Source organism: Medicago sativa, chromosome 5 (genome assembly GCF_051527215.1).
Source record: "Medicago sativa cultivar Bolivia chromosome 5, Bolivia_mono, whole genome shotgun sequence".
Classification (NCBI taxonomy): Eukaryota; Viridiplantae; Streptophyta; class Magnoliopsida; order Fabales; family Fabaceae; genus Medicago; species Medicago sativa.
This window is the reverse complement of record NC_140753.1, coordinates 10,810,450-10,828,494: the sequence shown is the minus strand read 5'-3', so window position 1 is coordinate 10,828,494 and position 18,045 is coordinate 10,810,450. Positions and strand designations below refer to the sequence as shown.

The window sequence follows — 18,045 nt, the reverse complement described above, 5'->3', positions numbered from 1 at the left end:
GCCAAAATATTTCTTTTACCAAAAAAATATATTTTCCATATAGTACAATTAATTATTTATTGTCTCATTTTACGTTCTTTTCTTTCCTCTGTAAAATTATTTGACAAAAACAACTATTAAAAATGAGAGACAATATTGTTTACTGTACTAAAGTAAATATCCCATTAATTACAACAATTGAAAAGTAGACATTAATAGTGATTAAAAGTATAATGAAAAAAAATAATTAATTAGTAAAATATTTGTTTTATTTTATTTTATATTATTTATTTATTTTTTTGTGATGTCTGAGGTTCGAACTTCGGACCTTGCATATATTATGTTTTGACCTTACCAACTGAGCTAAGCTCACGAAGACTTATTTTATATTATTTCATTCATATGAATGAAATAATATAAAATAAAACCAATATTCTACTAATTAAATGACTTATATAAAATCTTACAACTGCTTTAGATAAATTTGGTTGGAGGTGAGAATTATATTCATATTATGTGCCTCATACGTTCTCGAACAATGATTAGTGTTTGCTAAACAACATTGTAAACTTTACACCTGTAATAAGGTAACCCAACTAAATAATAAAAAATAAATGACTTTTTTTTTTTTTAGGGAAAAAGATAAATGACTTAAAATGACAACCCGAGTATTAATTAATTTCCATTATAATGTCGTCAACTTATTGAATTTATTTGGAATCCAATATTAATATATATATATATATATATATATATATATATATATATATATATATAACCAAATAATAAAAAATAAATGACATTTTTTTTTAGCGAAAAAGATAAATGACTTAAAATGACAACCCGAGTATTAATTAATTTCCATTATAATGTCGTCAACTTATTGAATTTATTTGGAATCCAATATTAATATATATATATATATTAATAATTTCTTTTAAACAATATAATTTAGAATTACCTTATAAATTATTGGCTCTAATTAGAAAAGTGAACATACAATTTATGTGATAGCCTATAAACCTACATTATAAAAAAAATATAGGATTCTATCGAGAAAATAATATTGGATAATTATTTGCCACCATAAGGCTAAATTAGCCGTCTTTCAACCAAAAAAAAAGGCTAAATTGGCGTAAGATGATTGGATTTTTTTTTTTGACGTTAAAAAACAATTTCATTAACGATAGTCTGACAATAAATCAGATGCCAAAACTGCAAAAATACAAGGCGGAGTTTCTTCAATCCATATGCAATCTAAATTCTTAAGAGCATATTCAGCTAAATAATGAGCAGTTTGGTTGGCTTCACGCCTAACATGCAGAAAATTTAAACTACGCAAGTTACCCTTAAAGCTAATAAGATGATTGGATGTTGGGTATGATATCTAACAAAACTTTTGGATACGGAAAACAATTTAACAAATATATAATAAATATATTGAAATTATAACTATAGGTAATAATAAGTTAAAAACAACACCTTGAAAAAAATAAAAAAATAAATTAAAATCAACAATTAGAATTGGGTTGAACAAAATAATGTATTGTACAGAACTTGATACATATTAATTCTTATTTTTTGAATGGTAAAGATATATTAACAATTAATTACATTTTTTTAACTTATGTAAAAAGAAAACAATTTTTTTAACTTATAAATATAAAATAATATAAAAACCAATTATTTAACAATAATAGAATTTACTAATTATCATTTAAGTAATTGATTATAATATTTTAATAATTATAATAATTATTTAAATACTGAAATTTCAATTTTTTAATCTATAACCAAGGGAGGATTTAGATATAATATTTTGGTGTGCCTAAATTATAAAGTATATTATACTAAAAACTAGAAATCATACTTTGCCAATAATCAGGTGCAAGTTTTGAACCAGGTGCAAGTTTTGAAATCATGCTACGAACCAACCAACTGCTTGGAAATCAATCATAAAAAATAATATTATTTATTTTTAGAAAACACAAAAAAATATTTCTTCATCTAAAGAATAAAAGTGACTTCGTAAGATCGTATTTACTAAAACTTTGTCTTTCAGGTGAAATTTCGATTGACAAAATTACACTCATATATAAGAGGAAAAACTATGAACACACAGAAAGAAGACGGGAACAACGATTATGACATTGTGTTGGTCTCTGTCGCACTCTGCTTTCTCTCTGAGACATACACCCAAGACATCTCTTCTCACACAAACTAGTGTTAAAAGTCACACACATTCACAATCAATCACTCAGTAAGAGAATAAGAGAGGGGTTTATATATGATTTTTTTAGTTTGATCCATTTATTTTTAAAACATGATTGTTTAAAGGGAAATACTAAAAAGGGCCCCTGGTGCATTTAGAAAATTTAAAAAGAAATAATACCTTAAAAATTGTGTATTCTACTTTTTGAAAATTAAAAAAATATTTTTTTCAATGCAACACTTTCTTATCTTTCTACTTTTAGTTCTTCAACTAGTGCATCAAGTTGCATTAGTTAACAAAACCCTTGTTTAACTATGTTTTTCATATATTTATGGGCCGACTCAAAGTCCCGTGGACCTTCCCAGTCCTTGTAAAATATATCACCCGTAGGATGACCCAAAAATATATGATGGTTTTATCATGCTTTTTCTACGTACAACACTAATATCATCTAAAAAGATAATAGAAGATCATAATTTTCATGAAAATTTAGAATGAAATATTAAAGGAGATAAATTAAGTGATAGCATGATAAAAGTTGAGGAAGAGTTTGCCGCTTATTTAATCTCATATGGCTCAAGTGATTATAGTCTTTGCAGTTACATACGGATTATTCTCAATTTACACCAAAAAGCGATAAAAGTTGAGGGAGAGAAAATTCGTAGTTTGTTTTTAACGTTTGAACATGGCCATAATTAAGGAGAAACAAATAATTAAAGCTTTTATCTATGATATCTCTCTGCAATTTTTTAAATTTCTCTTTCTCATCATCATATCGTTAACGAATAGTTTTTTAAAATACTCCTATTACCAACTAACAACTATATTATTTCCACACAAAAAAAATTCCACGTCAACTATTTAATTGGTCTTTATCAATTACAGCTATAGGACTAAAAGCAAGACTGCACCGGAAAAGACCAATTAAAAACGTAGTTACGTTTATATTAGATTACATGTTCAGATAGTTAAGCATATTATCTTATAAAAAAAAGATAACTAATCATTTTTTTTAGGGGAAAGATAATTTATCATCTTTTAGAGAGGGAAAGATAATTAGTGACACTACCTAGCATTTGAGAAAAACAAATAATTCTTATATGTACTGAGGTCTGAGGCTAGGAATGAATATTACAGTCACATGATAACTTAAACGTGTTCATGCATATAGACATAAACGTATGCAAATTTAGCGTAAGGAAATATTCTACTATTTTTAAAATACATTCACAAACAATAGCTCAGAAGAATATGCATATATTTCCAAAGATAAAACAAACAAAAAAAATACGGTGACCCGCTTGGTTAGAATTCAATCTCATTGCCATATTTAGCCCAACTTATCCAAATGAATAGTTTGACTTAATCTTAGCATTCAATTTGTATGCATATGCATTGCTTCCCCTTAAAAATAATCCATGTGAAAGATAGCACATTGAAGATGAGATGGAAACACACGGCACATTATATATGTGACAAAAGCATAGTTAGTGCAACGACAAAAAAACACTACCATTTATAGGTCAAAATAAAAATCATAATTATGTCAATGGATAAATATTCCACAATCCATAGTCATATAATAAACACACTTTTTTTTTTTTTGACGTTATATAATAAACACACTAATTAAGTACCTATGAACAATTAATTTACATATTGAGGGATATCCTTTACATTATCTACAAATGCTAAGTTAATTAGTTCTTATTGTTTTACTATTTTTTAGATATAAAGATTAATCCATTCCTGGCCGTTGAAGTAATATGTCGCATCCGGCATGAAAAACACATCATCATTATATATATGATTAACTTCAAATTCATCAAGTAATTGTGGGTCCACTACTTCCATGGATTGTGAAATTGATGAAGTACTAGAGCTACTATTTGGCTCTCGAAGGCGTTGAATTTCCTTCTCTGCCTCAGAAAGCTGCTCTGTTAGCTTCAACATCTACAAAATATTAATTGAACATATAAGGTAATTAGGAGTTAAGATGATGAGATCTAATCTAAGCAAAGATTATTAAAAGGTTAAGATAATGAAAGAGACATGCACGTGGTGTAGGACATTGATTAGAGGGTAATGGGGTTTCACTTGGGAACATATGTATGTCACGTTTCTACTTCATGATAACAAGTTGGCCTTGAGAAAGGTCCAAAATGAAGAAAATATTGTACGGAATTAGGAAACAAATTGAAAGAAACAGTGTTGTTTGTTGTCTTTAAGGTGATATTTTTTTGCTGTTCCTTGTTTTTGTTTTTATATATTTCTTTTAGTTTTATGTATCATTAGCATTTTTTTAAAGAAAATCTACATAACATGAATGATCATGTGGCTGAGAAGTGAGAACTTTAATAATGTGAACGGCTTGGATTAATTTCTTCGAGCCCAGAGCTCATATGCACGTTCATATGTGGTGGGTCTAAGTTTCTACTTTATCATTTTTCATTTAAGGGGTTTCTTTTCTTTTTGCTTTGTCCTGAAGAACCGGTTGCATGCCAGTGCTTATTCTCTCTTTCAACATTTAGGGGATTAAACTATGCAAACAACTTTTTTAAACAAAGTTATAACAACAATATAGTGAATAAACAAAATATCAAGACCACCAGAGAAGAAACATGGTAGCATGCTTGCCCTAAATTGACGTTACTAGTGTTGCGTTGAGACAAATAAAAACAAAACACTAGTAATATAATATTGTTGGAGAAATGATGATTGGAAATTAAAATTTTGATGTCAAGTTATAATTCAATCCACTGATTTTAATTTTTAATAATAGTTAATTAAAAAACATGTTAACATAGTTTAATAAAATTGTATCTAGTTGCAATAATAAATTAAATAAGAAGATGAAGCAAGAGGTATACCTTGGTTTCAAGGAGACACTTCTCAAGAATGGTGGATTCATGAATTTTTTTAAGAGTTAAGTACTCTTCTTCAAGTTTCTTGTTCTTCCACCTAGCCCTTCGATTCTGGAACCAAACTGCAACTTGTCTGGGATCTAAACCAAGCTCCATTGCAAGTCTATCCTTCTTCTCTGACTCAAGTTTATGTTCATTTCCAAAATTTTCTTCCAAAATTTTCATTTGTTCATCACTCAATTTCCTCTTTTTGTTCAATATTTGGTTAGCACTGTTTTCTCCACCTTTGTTCTTCTTACTACGCTTGCGTCTTGGCTTTAGCTTCTTCTCCCCTAAAAAAACATAACAAAAATATTATAACTTCATAGAAATTTTTATGATACAATAAAATGTTATGTATTAATTTAATATGATACTAACCTTGTTGAGAAATTATTTGGGTGTATTCACAAGCTGGGAATAACTGAGACATAAGCATCATTTGGTCTTGATGATTCATTGTTGTATTTTTGTGTCTTATGTTACTAATTAACTGTCTCTCTTTGTTTCTAATAACTCACTCTCTTGCTTTCCTAAAAGATTAGGAACTTTGTTTTTGGAGACAACATAAGGGCTTGTATGTATTTATAGTAGGGTAAAATGTTGCGTGTCGTCTTAGCCTTTGCGATGAAGGCTATGAAAGTGCCTCATATTGTGTTCTAATTTGCAGATGGTGCCATTCTTATTTTTTTTATTAAGTAGTATTATTTTGCTGTTAATACTCAATACATGATGTACGTACGGAAAAGCACATGCAATGTATCATACTCCTACTATATATACTGAAAATGTGATTATACGTATAATCTTTACACCATTTTATTTTATGAAGTGCTTTATTTAGACACAAAAAGTTTGAGAGTCGATAGGATCCCATTTAAAATACAATTGAAATGTGTGTGGTGAGACCAAAACATATGTCTACACCGTTGAAATTTGTGTTCAAAAAACATTTTTGTTAATTATTTTTCTCTCGCAAATAGAATATTTAAATCAAAGTTTGATATAATAATTTGTACATCGAAAATCTAATCATGTTTGCTACATCCGCTCTATACTTGAGATGTAGATAAAATTGACCGAACTTATGTTTGTTTTTTTTTTCTTTTCGTTTTCATATCTTTACTCTCTTAAAGGAATTGATGATATTCTAACTATATATAAACTTTTTAACTTAAATTTTGATTTTAAAAATGTATGTGGATTAATTTCTTCATATATATATATATATAAATATATAACATAAGTGAACATTCCAATATCATTGAAGTTTGGTTGGATATGTACCCATAATCTAATCATTCAATGTCATATATCATATTTTTAGATTAATTTATTTCAAAGTAAATTCAAATTTTATATGAATTTTGCCTATTAAGTGTTGGTATATAACCAAACTTCAATTTACCTAAGAATTTAGCAAATATAAATGATATAATATCAACAATGTATGCGTGGCGATTATATATAAGTCACACAAAAGCACATATATAACCATCTTATGTTTTTTTCTTTTCAATATTGCATACAAAATGGTAACATTGCAAGATAAGTACGCTATAATGCTGGTGTTTGTGCATAAGCAGAAAGTCATCAACAAGTTATGCTTTCCCAAATAAGTTATTTAGAAAGAAAAAAAAAAGAGGGGTCATAAATTTATAATGGTGTAGAAAGAATGACCCCCGACCCAAACGAATTCACACATTATAAATTTTAATATGATGCATAAATTAAATTAAATGGGGATGGGTTGTGATCCCAAAGTTAAGCATTATGTGAGTGTGACCTAAATAAACAATGAAGAGCAGTTGGCATATGGATTTGGAAAATGTAAGACACTTTGATTTGTTGTCCAATTGGATGGCACTATACTCATGTGTTTCACCTAAGCCACACTCATATGGCTTAGCTTTTCTAATTCTAGCATTGTTTTATGGTTAAAGGCATGCGTGACTTGAGATGAGTGAAGATTTGAGACTTCCATGCGTGGCAAATTACAAATCACAAAATCAATTTCTTTCTATAGGTCCCTCCATCCAGCATCTATTAGGCTTGTCGTCATTGTTGACGCATAGTTACAATTTTTAATTTTACTATTGAAATTGATAGTAAAATATTTTAATTGATTAGTGTATGTTCACACTCTCCCATTTATTTTATAGGTTTGTATTTGATCTTGTGTTCTTCTCTTCAAAATTCGAACTCTTTAAAGCTTTTGATAGTTTTCAATTGAAAAAATTTGGTACCACCAACAACTTGACATTTTGTTCCATAACAAAATAGAGCAAGTAACCACTATGGCTCTGTTTGGTAAGGCCATAAAAAGAGCTTATAGCTTATAGCGGATAGCTTATAAGCTCGTCTGACAAAATAAGCTCTGTTTGGTAATATTTTTTTACAACGAGCTTATAGCTTATTTCACGAATTTCCACGAGCTTATAAGCTATTTTTCAGACGCTATTCCAAGTAGCGTTTGAGCTTATAGCTTATAGCTTATTAATATTTCTTCCACTTCTACCCTTATTATTTTTATCAAAACCCACTTTTACCCTTATGTTGTTTATTTCATTGCCTGTGTAATAGTCCAGCTGCACATATCTTTTTCACTGCGTGCGTGCCTTCCGTTATTTCATTCAATTATAAATATACATTCCATTATTTTTTTTCAGCACGTCAACTTTTAATAAGTTTTTTCATTCAAATATACCTTCTGTTTTTTTTTTGAAGGATCAAATATACCTTCCGTTGTTAATAATATAGTACATGTAACATTCAAAAAAAAAAATTCAAAAGATAATATTCATTATAAGCATCTATTATTACCGAAAAACAATAATTTAATAAAATACAAACATTTATTAAATTTAAAATATTTAAATTATCAAATATCTTAGTATAAATTTTATATGAATTAATAATGTCCTTTTATGTAATTTTACATTTATCAGCTAGTTCAACCGCTAATTTTACCAAACACTTCAATTAGCTTATCAGTCATCAGTCATCAGCTAGCTTATCAGCTAAAAGCTATCAGCTAGCTTATCAGCTATCCGCTATTTTTACCAAACAGAGCCTATATATCATCATCACATTGAAAATATTTTTTTTTGCATTATATATAATCTGATTGAGTATGTATTGTGTTAAATGGGCTAAGAATTCTTCTTCAAAGTTAGATTAAAGGAAAAGAGTACTCAAACAATATTTATACGTCCAACAACTCGGAAACTTGAGTAATGTGGACTTTAAACAAACTTTAATACCCACTTTAAACCTAATGTGGATCTTAGTCCAATTTTCAGAATGCAATATTAATCTTACTCTGATACCATGTTAAATAGGTTGAAATCTCATTGCAAAAGTTACTTCAAACAATGAGGGTGTTCAAACACATTTATACATTCAACAGTCCTAATCTTAAACAATGTGTGACTCCACCTAATCTTAAACAACGTGTATTTTGGTGGGTGTGGTCCCCATCGGTGTTTATTTTCAAGTGTTCCGCTTATATACGACGCCTTTTGTTTGTATTCTCAGTTTCACCGGTCTCTGTTCGTCCTGAGCAGAGATCTGGTTGTTTAATAAAATTTGTTGTTCAAAAAAAATGTGTGACTCCAAACAAACATCTATTGATTAATAATGGGATAGCTCAGGGTGTAGAGTTTTTTGCTCATAAACGAGTTTTAACATGGGTTATTTCTTAGGTAGTAGGGACAAAAGGTTGTCTCAAACTTTTGTGCTCTCAAACTTTTGTGCACCGATCTACTAATGTGCCCTAAACTCACTCTTGTTATGTTTGTTTGATGTTTAGGGTTGGTGTACCCCCTACAATTACCAACATCGGTCCGTTTAGACTTTCTCAACGCAAAAATCAAAGTTTAAATCTCAACTAAAACAAACGTCAAGATTTAATTTCCAACAACATCTCAATCAAAATAATATTAAGAAGGAAGTTATAAAGAAAACATATCAGGTAGGGTTTCTTTTTTGGTGTTATGTACATTGTATTTGAGTTATTACTTCCTGGAATAAAAAAACAAAAGTTATACTGTTGTTTGTTGACCTTACTTAATTGCTGTCAATCTTTTAAGGGAAATGTTAACTTGTGCCCTTAAGGCACAAGTTAAGGAATCAAATATAGAAATATAATGTATTGTAATGTGTGTATTTCATTTAATCTTAAACTTTTTAATGAATTCAATGCACAAAATTTTATAGAATATTTCTTCTTTTAGAGTTCTTAACATGTGCCCTAAGGGCACAAGTTAACACTACCCATCTTTTAAAGCCAACCAATGAATTGGGACCAGTAGCATTATACTAGGCTCAATCCTATATAGGAAAAGAAAAAGAAAAACTTGGCATTATGTTTATTTGGAATTGTGTGCACCCCTCTCTTGCACACAAACAGCAGAACTAAGCAACATGAACCGTCCAACATTTTTCTACTTTCACTTTTCATTTTTCCAACTTTGATCTTTTTATAAAAATAGATCAAACGTGGCAATATTCTAGTCAATTTAATGAGGAATATCCAGTTAATCCTGGACAAGAAAGAAATAAAGTGTGACCACTTTTAATTTGTCTGTCCTTCTAAAAGTTCTCTCAAGCTAATGTCTTGAATTTGATTGCTTAATGGTGAGAACGTGGGATCAATTAATTGGCCACAAAAATTGGAAGAAAAAAGAGCATGGTACTACTAGGTGATATTTTCTCACTCCCTAACCCTAACCAATGAGAGACATCTTTTTCATCAGCTCTCACTCAAATCAAGTCTAGTCTTTCTTTGTTCTTGTAAGCAATGATCAAAATTAGCTTATCTTTGGTTCCCTAAAGAGACAAGGGTTGTTGGTGTTTGCAGATGATGACTTTTTCCTCTTTTTAATTCTGGTATCTGTTCTATCCACGCTATTCATTGCACATCTTTTGGTGTATGGTAGTACATGCAAATTGCACCCTTTCCAATCAATCATGGAGTTTTTTTCCTAACGAATCAAATCAATTTTTTTCTTGGTTAATTATGTCCGAACTATTTTTTGAATATGATCAAAAGAAGGGAACATATATAATTGAAAATATGGTTATTAGCGGTGACGGATTCATGATTTTTGAATAGTGGGAACACTATATATAAAAATTTGTAACATTAGTAATTGTCTTCTACGATTATTCATATTTATGGAAACTTTGAATGATTTTCTCATTTTCAATATCAATAAAAAAAAAACTTTTCTCTGTATAAATAACGAAGCAATCATTTAAAAAGTCATCCCCGACTTGATTTCGTATCCAATTTTTCAGAATAGTTTGAGATATATGATGATAAGTGTGGACCAAGAGAGAAATGATTTGTGATAAGTGTGGTTCATGTGATTAAAATGTCAACTATTAGTACATTATACTACCAAAAAATTGTTTTTATAACTTTGGGCGGGTTCAAGCCCGCAAACTCTACAACATGCATCCGTCCCTGGTTATTAGTAACACTTATCTCAATATTTAAAAAAGGTATTAATACACCCTCATTTTAATTTGGATATCCTCACGTCTTCAACCAAGTAGACTAGTGTGAAGGTAGGTTGTTAGCAAATATCTAAATATTATGTGTTGGTGCGAAAGAGTTGGCAAGTAAGAGTACGTGATATGGTAGTACAATTGAATTTGTTGCTAGAGAGGGCACGCTTAGGCCAAAGGGTTTGCTATACAATATTAATAGTACTACTAGTATTTAGATCCGTGCGATGCACGGGAGGTTAGATATGACATTGATTAATAAATAAGGTAATCGTAAATGAAACAATAATAGTTGTAAGTGAGCATGAATTAACGTGTCCAAAATAAAACCAATAAAAACCTGAAGTAATTTAGAATTCTCGTTATCACATTGGATAGACAAATAAAAATAACCAAATGCAACTACTAATATAATAAGTTTGTCTTGAGTAATAATATACAAATTTGTGGATAATAAAGACGTATCAATTCTCAACAATTGAATCGGTAAAACTCAGTTTTATGTCCATGACTTTTGCTGATTCCAAATCAAAAATTCATCATAAAGATGATGATCAACCTGCATGAAATAAAATAAATTTGTATGATTATACACGATTATTTTAAATGGCATAAGCTATAAAGAGAAATACAAATTACATAACCATATAAAAAAGTATAAGAAAAATGCATAACATATTGTTAATTTGTGAAACAAATTTAGTTGATAAGTTTTGACTTTTTTGTCAACAACAAAATTCTAAATATTATTTTTTACACACGTGTGTGCGCCCACACACACACATATATAGTTCGAAAGAAAGGCATTATTTTAAATAAAAGTGCTTTGAAAAACATAGCTAGATGCACGCAACAATAAACAAATAGAAAATATATACGAATATGTATATGTGTAAATTACCTATCTTAAATTCTGAAAGACTTCTTTGTAGACAACATTATTAGTTTTGTTGGAGACGCGTCCTTCGTCATCGCAAATCAGCATCTTCAGCCCAGCATATGAAGTAACGCGTGAAAGAGCAACATATAACTGTCCGTGTGAAAATATGGGTTTTGAAAGATATATTCCAACATTTTTAAGAGATTGTCCTTGGCTCTTATTGATAGTCATCGCAAATGAGACCATAATAGGAAACTGTTTACGTTGAAACGTGAAAGAAAGTTTTGTATCAGATGGACATGGAGACAAAGTCAATCTTGGGATATATACCTTTTGTCCAATATTGTTCCCTGATATTATCTTTGCCTCAAGTACGAAATTCCCCATTTGCATAATTATAAGGCGCGTACCATTGCATAATCCTAACGGTTGATCAATATTTCTCAATAACATAATTGGAACTCCAACCTTGAGATTTAACTCATGGTTTGGCAAACCTGAAGAGTTGACGGTGTTCAAAAATTCTGGAGTGAGAATCTGATCAGGACCATTAATATTTTCATCCTGTGTAGACGGACTATCAGCACTTAGGTATGTTTTTTTCTCACCAGGAATCATCGATAAAATGTAATTGTTCAGTGAATCAACAATATCATTGGTAGGTGCTAAAATTGCCCTATCTTGAAAAAATGAAATATCACTCATATTCTCCAAAAGTGATGGATATGTGCTATTAACAATTGAAGAAATTAGGTCACCTGAGTTCTTGATCAACATGTCATCTGGTATTTCAATTTCAACTTCCCCATCATTGTTGTCTCTAATATTTCCATCTCCAACATTTAAAATCCAGTCAGAGAACTCTTTGAGTTCATTGACATCAAAACATGAAGATCCAGTTTGAAGCCTCATGTTTTTGGTCAATTTTAGGACTCGACAATGTTTCCAAAGGCGCGATGAATTAATGCTAGCATCAACAACATTATGTCTTGGTGCTCTTGGAATGACCGGAAGAATTTGCCTGAAATCACCACCCAAGACGACCACTTTTCCTCCAAAAGGAATATCCACACTTCCAGGATTAGAGACACGAAGTATATCCCTAAAAGTCTTATCAACTGCTTCAAAGCAATGCCTATGAAGCATCGGGACTTCATCCCAAATAATAAGTTTTGACTCAACGATTAGTTGTGCTAAAGGATCCTCTGGCTTGATAGGGCAAAGTCGAATTCTCGAATATCTGTATGGGTATGCCAAATCTAGAATGTGTTGTCCTGCCACCTGGAATAAGTAATGCTGCTATCCCACTTGATGCTATCGTCAAAAAAATTTCTCCTCTGGATCTAATTGCTGCAGATATCGCTCTCCAAATGAAGGTTTTACCGGTTCCGCCATACCCATCAATGAAGAAAAAACCACCGATGTTTGCATCCACAGAACTCATGATTGTGTCGTATATGCTCCTTTGTTCTTCAGTCATTGTGGAAGTTAATTTTTTGTGTTCCAGAATTAGATCACGATGATTATAGTTAAGCTCGTCAGAAATAAGTTGATTGTAAGATTCAGGATTCAAAGGCATGTTCACTTGAGGCATGGTTTCAAAAAAAAATTAGACTTTTGTTCCTTCTCCGCAACAATTTTTCTATTTCCACCAAAGTTAAATTTTTCAATTCATCTTCGGTCAAAACCAAATCTATTATATAGAGTGAAAACATAAGTTAAATATGATAATAGTAAAATTCAATATTATAAACAATGAAGCAAAAGAAATAATGAGAATTGAATATACCTGGAATTTTCAGGTGTCTTCGTTGCCTATATAAAATGTCATCACTTAAATACTTCCGGGTATTTATCCAAACACAATCTGGACTTGGAATTTCATTTAACAGCAATAAAGTTGTAAATAAGATCCTTAGAAAACTACCTGTGCCCCACTGAGCTGCTTCTTTAATTACATCAACATGCTCTTTGTCATCAAACAAAAAACAAATAAGATTATGAAAGGAAAAAAAAAACTAAGATTATGGAAGAAAAAAAACATATTTAGTAGTTTATGGCACAAATTTAACAAAAGTTTATTCAATTGCTTAAATATATATTATTAAATAGTAATGTAAAAGAAAAACAAAATAAAATTATGAAAGAAAAAAATAAGAAAAAAAACAAACTAAGAGTATGGAAGGAAAAAAAAAATGTATTTAGTAGTTTATGGCACAAATTTAGCAAAAGTTTGTTCAATTGCTTAAAATTTTTTTAGCAAAAGTTTGTTTAGAAAAACATAGTTAACAAAAACAAAAAAACATATGGGGATCGGTGTTTATATTGCCAAATACTCCCTTCGTCCTGAATTATAAGCAAAAAAATCACATTTTCTTTGTCCCAAAATATAAGCAAAAAAGACCAACTTTTATGCTATTATTATGTTTTTTCAACAAAATCTTCTTTTTCAAAGTAAAATTAAATGTAAATTGCATTCAATTTGTCCTCCTTTTTATTTTTCTCCATAATCATTATCCAATGAGAATTGGTTTTGCTTCTTTCCAAGAAACTTATTCCAAGGAAAATACAAAAAATTATAACTCAAATAACCATGTTTTACCTTTCTTAATAAGTGTGAATTGGTGTTTTTTTGCTTATAAATTGGGACGGAGGGAGTAAATAGAGAAAATAGCTCTACCAAAAAAATAGTGAAAATAGAATAAAACAAACTATGATGTCCATCAAACAAAAAACAAAATAAGATTATGAAAGAAAAAAAAACAAAAAAAACAAACTAAGATTATGGAAGAAAAAAACGTATTTAGTAGTTTATGGCACAAATTTAACAAATGTTTGTTCAATTGCTTAAATATATATTATTAAATAGTAAAGTGAAAGAAAAACAAAATAAAATTATGAAAGAAAAAAAAGAAACTAAGATTATGGAAGAAAAAAAAACGTATTTAGTAGTTTATGGCACAAATTTAGCAAAAGTTTGTTCAATTGCTTAATTTTTTTTAGCAAAAGTTTGTTTAGAAAAACATAGTTAACAAAAACAAAAAAACATATGGGGGTCGGTGTTTATATTGCCAAATAAATAGAGAAAATAGCACTACCAAAAAAATAGAGAAAATAGAAAACAAACTATGATGTCCATCAAACAAATAACAAAATAAGATTATGAAAGGAAAAAAAAAACAAACTAAGATTATGGAAGAAAAAAAACGTATTTAGTAGTTTATGGCACAAATTTAGCAAAAGTTTGTTCAATTGCTTAAATATATATTAAATAATAATAATAATGAGATGTCAATATTAAATTTAGCAAAAGTTTGTTCAATTCAATTGCTTAAATATATATTAAATATTAAATAATAATAATAATGAGATTTCAATATTAAAATGACAAAATTAACCTCAATTTTTGGCTCCAAAAAGCTGTTTAAGACAACTTAAGACCTTTTATAAATAAGATGAACAAAAACATTGTTTTTTTTGGTTATCTTACTTACTAAAGCTTGTCAGGTCAAACTAACTTTAACCCACCTTAAAGCTTGCATTTTCCCGCTCATTCTAAAGCATTTATGTCGACGCTTGACCTCCTCACCTTTAATACACGCCATAAAGTCATTTCATTACAGGTTGTAGTAACTGCCATTTATAACACGATTGCATATTATTTTAATTTTTGAAATAGAATAACACACGATTGCTGTATTAATTGCCATCCCAAATTAGACCCGTGAATTACGTACAAAATTGTATAATGAAAATAAAATAAGACAAAATCAATTGTATATTGATTAGCATTAAAACCACACGGTTGAAAATTTCTTTTAAAAACAAAAGAGGTCACATGGTTGCATATTAAAAAAAAACTAACACCTTTTGCATATTAAAAGAAGGAAAATGCTACTTCTCAAGAAAAATAGCTTCAAGAATTTTCAAGACACAGTTGGCAAATTTTAATTGGATGATTTATTTGTCCACTTCCTATTTTTCAGCCACACCTCCTTGAATTGTGGCAAATAGTGCATTGTGATTGGCTACTCTTTATTCTTGAAGAATTCTTGATGTTATTTTTCTAGAGATATAGCATTGCTCTTAAAAGAAAACCACACGGTTCTTCAAAAAAAAAAAAACCACACGGTTTGCATAATGGAGATTGTATAATGGAATTAAAATAAGACACAATCAATTGTATATTGATTAGCATTAAAACAACACGGTTGAAAATTTCTTTTAAAAACAAAAGAGGCCACACGGTTGCATATTAAAAAAAACAACACCTTTTGCATATTACAAGAAAATCACACGGTTTGCATAATGGAGATTGTATAATGGAAATAAAATAAGACACAATCAATTGTATATTAATTAGCATTAAAACCACACGGTTGAAAATTTCTTTTAAAAACAAAAGAGACCACACGATTGCATATAAAAAAAACAGTACCTTTTGCATATTAAAAGAAAACCACACGGTTTGCATAATGGAAATAAAATAACACACAATCAATTGTACATTAACTAGCATTATTGTATAATGGAAATAGAATAACACACAATCAATTGTATATTAACTAGCATTAAAACCACATGGTTGAAAATTTCTTTAAAAAAAAAAGGGAGGCCACACAGTTGCGTATAAAAAAAAACCAGCATCTTTTGCTTATTAAAAGAAAACCACACGGTTTGCATAATGGAAATAAAATAACACCCAATCAATTGTACATTAACTAGCATTATTGTATAATGGAAATAAAATAACACACAATCAATTGTATATTAACTAGCATTAAAACCACACGGTTGAAAATTTCTTAAAAAAAAAGGAGGCCACAAGGTTGCATATATAAAAAAAAGAACCTTTTGCATATTAAAAGAAAACCACACGGTTTGCATAATGAAATAAAATAACACCCAATCAATTGTACATTAACTAGCATTAAAACCACATGGTTGAAATTTTCTTTAAAAAAAAGGGTCACACGGTTGCATATTAAAAAAAAACAGCACCGTTTGCAAGTTAAAAAAAACCACACGATTTGCATATTAAAATCAGTCTATAAAATCAGCCTCCTTTCTCCTTCCATTATTCTATCGTTGATTCCAATGGAGGGTCGTGGTATTGAAACTCTGCTGTCCTATCACTGCTTGACAGGTGCTACAATTATTTTTTCTCACAATTACGACATGTTTTAATATCTTTCCTATTTTTTAAACTTTTATGATGTTGCAGGTCCTTTGCTCAAAAATCCAGCTTCATCCTTTGAAAGTGTTGTCAACAAGTATTGTGTGAAGTTTAGGACGTACATAGTCGAGTATGATGTTGAAGAGGTGAAGATGATTTTGTCTGACATGTTTCATTTTTTTTTTTTGTTATCTGTAATGGTTCTAATCGTTTTTTTTGTTGCATCAGGGGGTTGTTATGCTACCGAACATGTTCACGAACGACTTTGGGAAACAAGTTCAACGATTTGCGACTTTGATTGATGCAAAGAGCAATCAGTTCGAGGTGTTGGTTGAAGGAATTGATGGGTCTGTGTTTTTCTCCAAGGGATGGAAATCCTTCCTTAGATCAAATCAAATGAAGTTCATGGGATCAGATTGGGTGCTTGGGTTTCTCTTATATTTGTGGATCAAATGAAGTTCATGATTAAACTGAAAGATAGGTTTGGCAAAGTGATTAAGCCTCCCGTATTTGATCATCCTATGCATTTTATGATTGACAAAACAAATGTCCAGACAACTTTTGATCCTAATCTCCCTTCTTTCACTCCTTTGATTTCTTATCATCACGATGTCAACAACTTTCAGATAGAGTGTGTGAAGAAGTTAACTGAATTTGATGTATCCAATGGTTTTTTGGTATGAACAATGTTTGTTGCGAGAATATTTATATTTACCAACGCCTGTCTTTTTTTTGTTAGGTTGTTGACATGTTGATTTATTTTCCGTGTTAGGTGCTGATTTATGAAGGATAAGTTGCGCAGATGATGGATATCAGAACTACTTCTATCAAGTTGGTGGATGATTGTGGAAATGGCTGGGATTGCGTGTTGATTTTTGGATCTACTCCATACCAACACGACATGATTGGTGGGCAGTGGAAGCGTTTTGTGGATGCTCGCAGACTTCGTGAAGGGGTTCAGATCAGACTTGGTGTGCCAATGGCTGGAGAGAATGATACAATCTATTTAACTGTCATTGCTGGTTAGGATTGGAGGGTGCGGATGGTTTATTTTTTATGGAATTTTCCAGTTTATTTTTATGTTTTCCCTTTGTTTTTTTTCCTTTGCATTTTCTTTTTATGGAGTGTAGTATGCTCCATCTTTTATGATTTCTTTTTGTTTTGTCAATCAAAAACTATGATGCTTTAGTTCTTGACTATCATTGTGACGAAGTATCATCTTGCCTTCTTATATACGCTAATTTAAATTAAAGAGATCTTTTCATATTTTACCTTGCATCCTTCTCTCATTGTTGTTATATATATTACAACAAAAACCTTAGCAAGTAATTTCAGATTCACATGAATTCGAAAACATGTTGGCGTATATTTGCCATCGCCT

At 30.0% G+C, this 18,045-nt stretch overlaps 2 protein-coding genes and 1 pseudogene across 2 annotated transcripts; 1 reads left to right on the top strand and 2 right to left on the bottom strand.

Moving 5' to 3' along the window:
* Positions 1-3,706: 3,706 nt before the first annotated feature.
* LOC146919943 (homeobox-leucine zipper protein ATHB-40-like) lies at positions 3,707-5,652 on the bottom strand. The gene is made up of 3 exons (XM_085713327.1): positions 5,476-5,652; positions 5,062-5,387; positions 3,707-4,144 (listed from the first exon to the last, which is right to left on the bottom strand). Exons 1-3 carry the CDS (start codon positions 5,552-5,554, stop codon positions 3,917-3,919), a joined length of 633 nt encoding a protein of 210 aa, XP_085569453.1. The 5' UTR covers positions 5,555-5,652; the 3' UTR covers positions 3,707-3,916.
* Positions 5,653-11,107: 5,455 nt separating this feature from the next.
* Positions 11,108-13,203, bottom strand: LOC146919942 (uncharacterized; annotated as a pseudogene).
* A 3,382-nt stretch (positions 13,204-16,585) lies between these two features.
* LOC146919941 (uncharacterized) lies at positions 16,586-17,691 on the top strand. The gene is made up of 4 exons (XM_085711082.1): positions 16,586-16,634; positions 16,713-16,810; positions 16,893-17,084; positions 17,467-17,691. The coding sequence occupies exons 1-4, from the start codon at positions 16,586-16,588 to the stop codon at positions 17,689-17,691; spliced, it is 564 nt and encodes a 187-aa protein (XP_085567208.1).
* Positions 17,692-18,045: the final 354 nt, after the last annotated feature.

Coding starts and splice junctions, on each gene's coding strand:
- LOC146919943 (XM_085713327.1), bottom strand. CDS start 5,554: ATGAATCATCAAGACCAAATGATGCTTATGTCTCAGTTATTCCCAGCT. Junction 5,388..5,475: donor CCAAATAATTTCTCAACAAG/GTTAGTATCATA, acceptor ATGTTTTTTTAG/GGGAGAAGAAGCTAAAGCCA. Junction 4,145..5,061: donor AGTGTCTCCTTGAAACCAAG/GTATACCTCTTG, acceptor AATATTTTGTAG/ATGTTGAAGCTAACAGAGCA.
- LOC146919941 (XM_085711082.1), top strand. CDS start 16,586: ATGGAGGGTCGTGGTATTGAAACTCTGCTGTCCTATCACTGCTTGACA. Junction 16,635..16,712: donor GTCCTATCACTGCTTGACAG/GTGCTACAATTA, acceptor ATGATGTTGCAG/GTCCTTTGCTCAAAAATCCA. Junction 17,085..17,466: donor AGTTCATGGGATCAGATTGG/GTGCTTGGGTTT, acceptor TAAGTTGCGCAG/ATGATGGATATCAGAACTAC.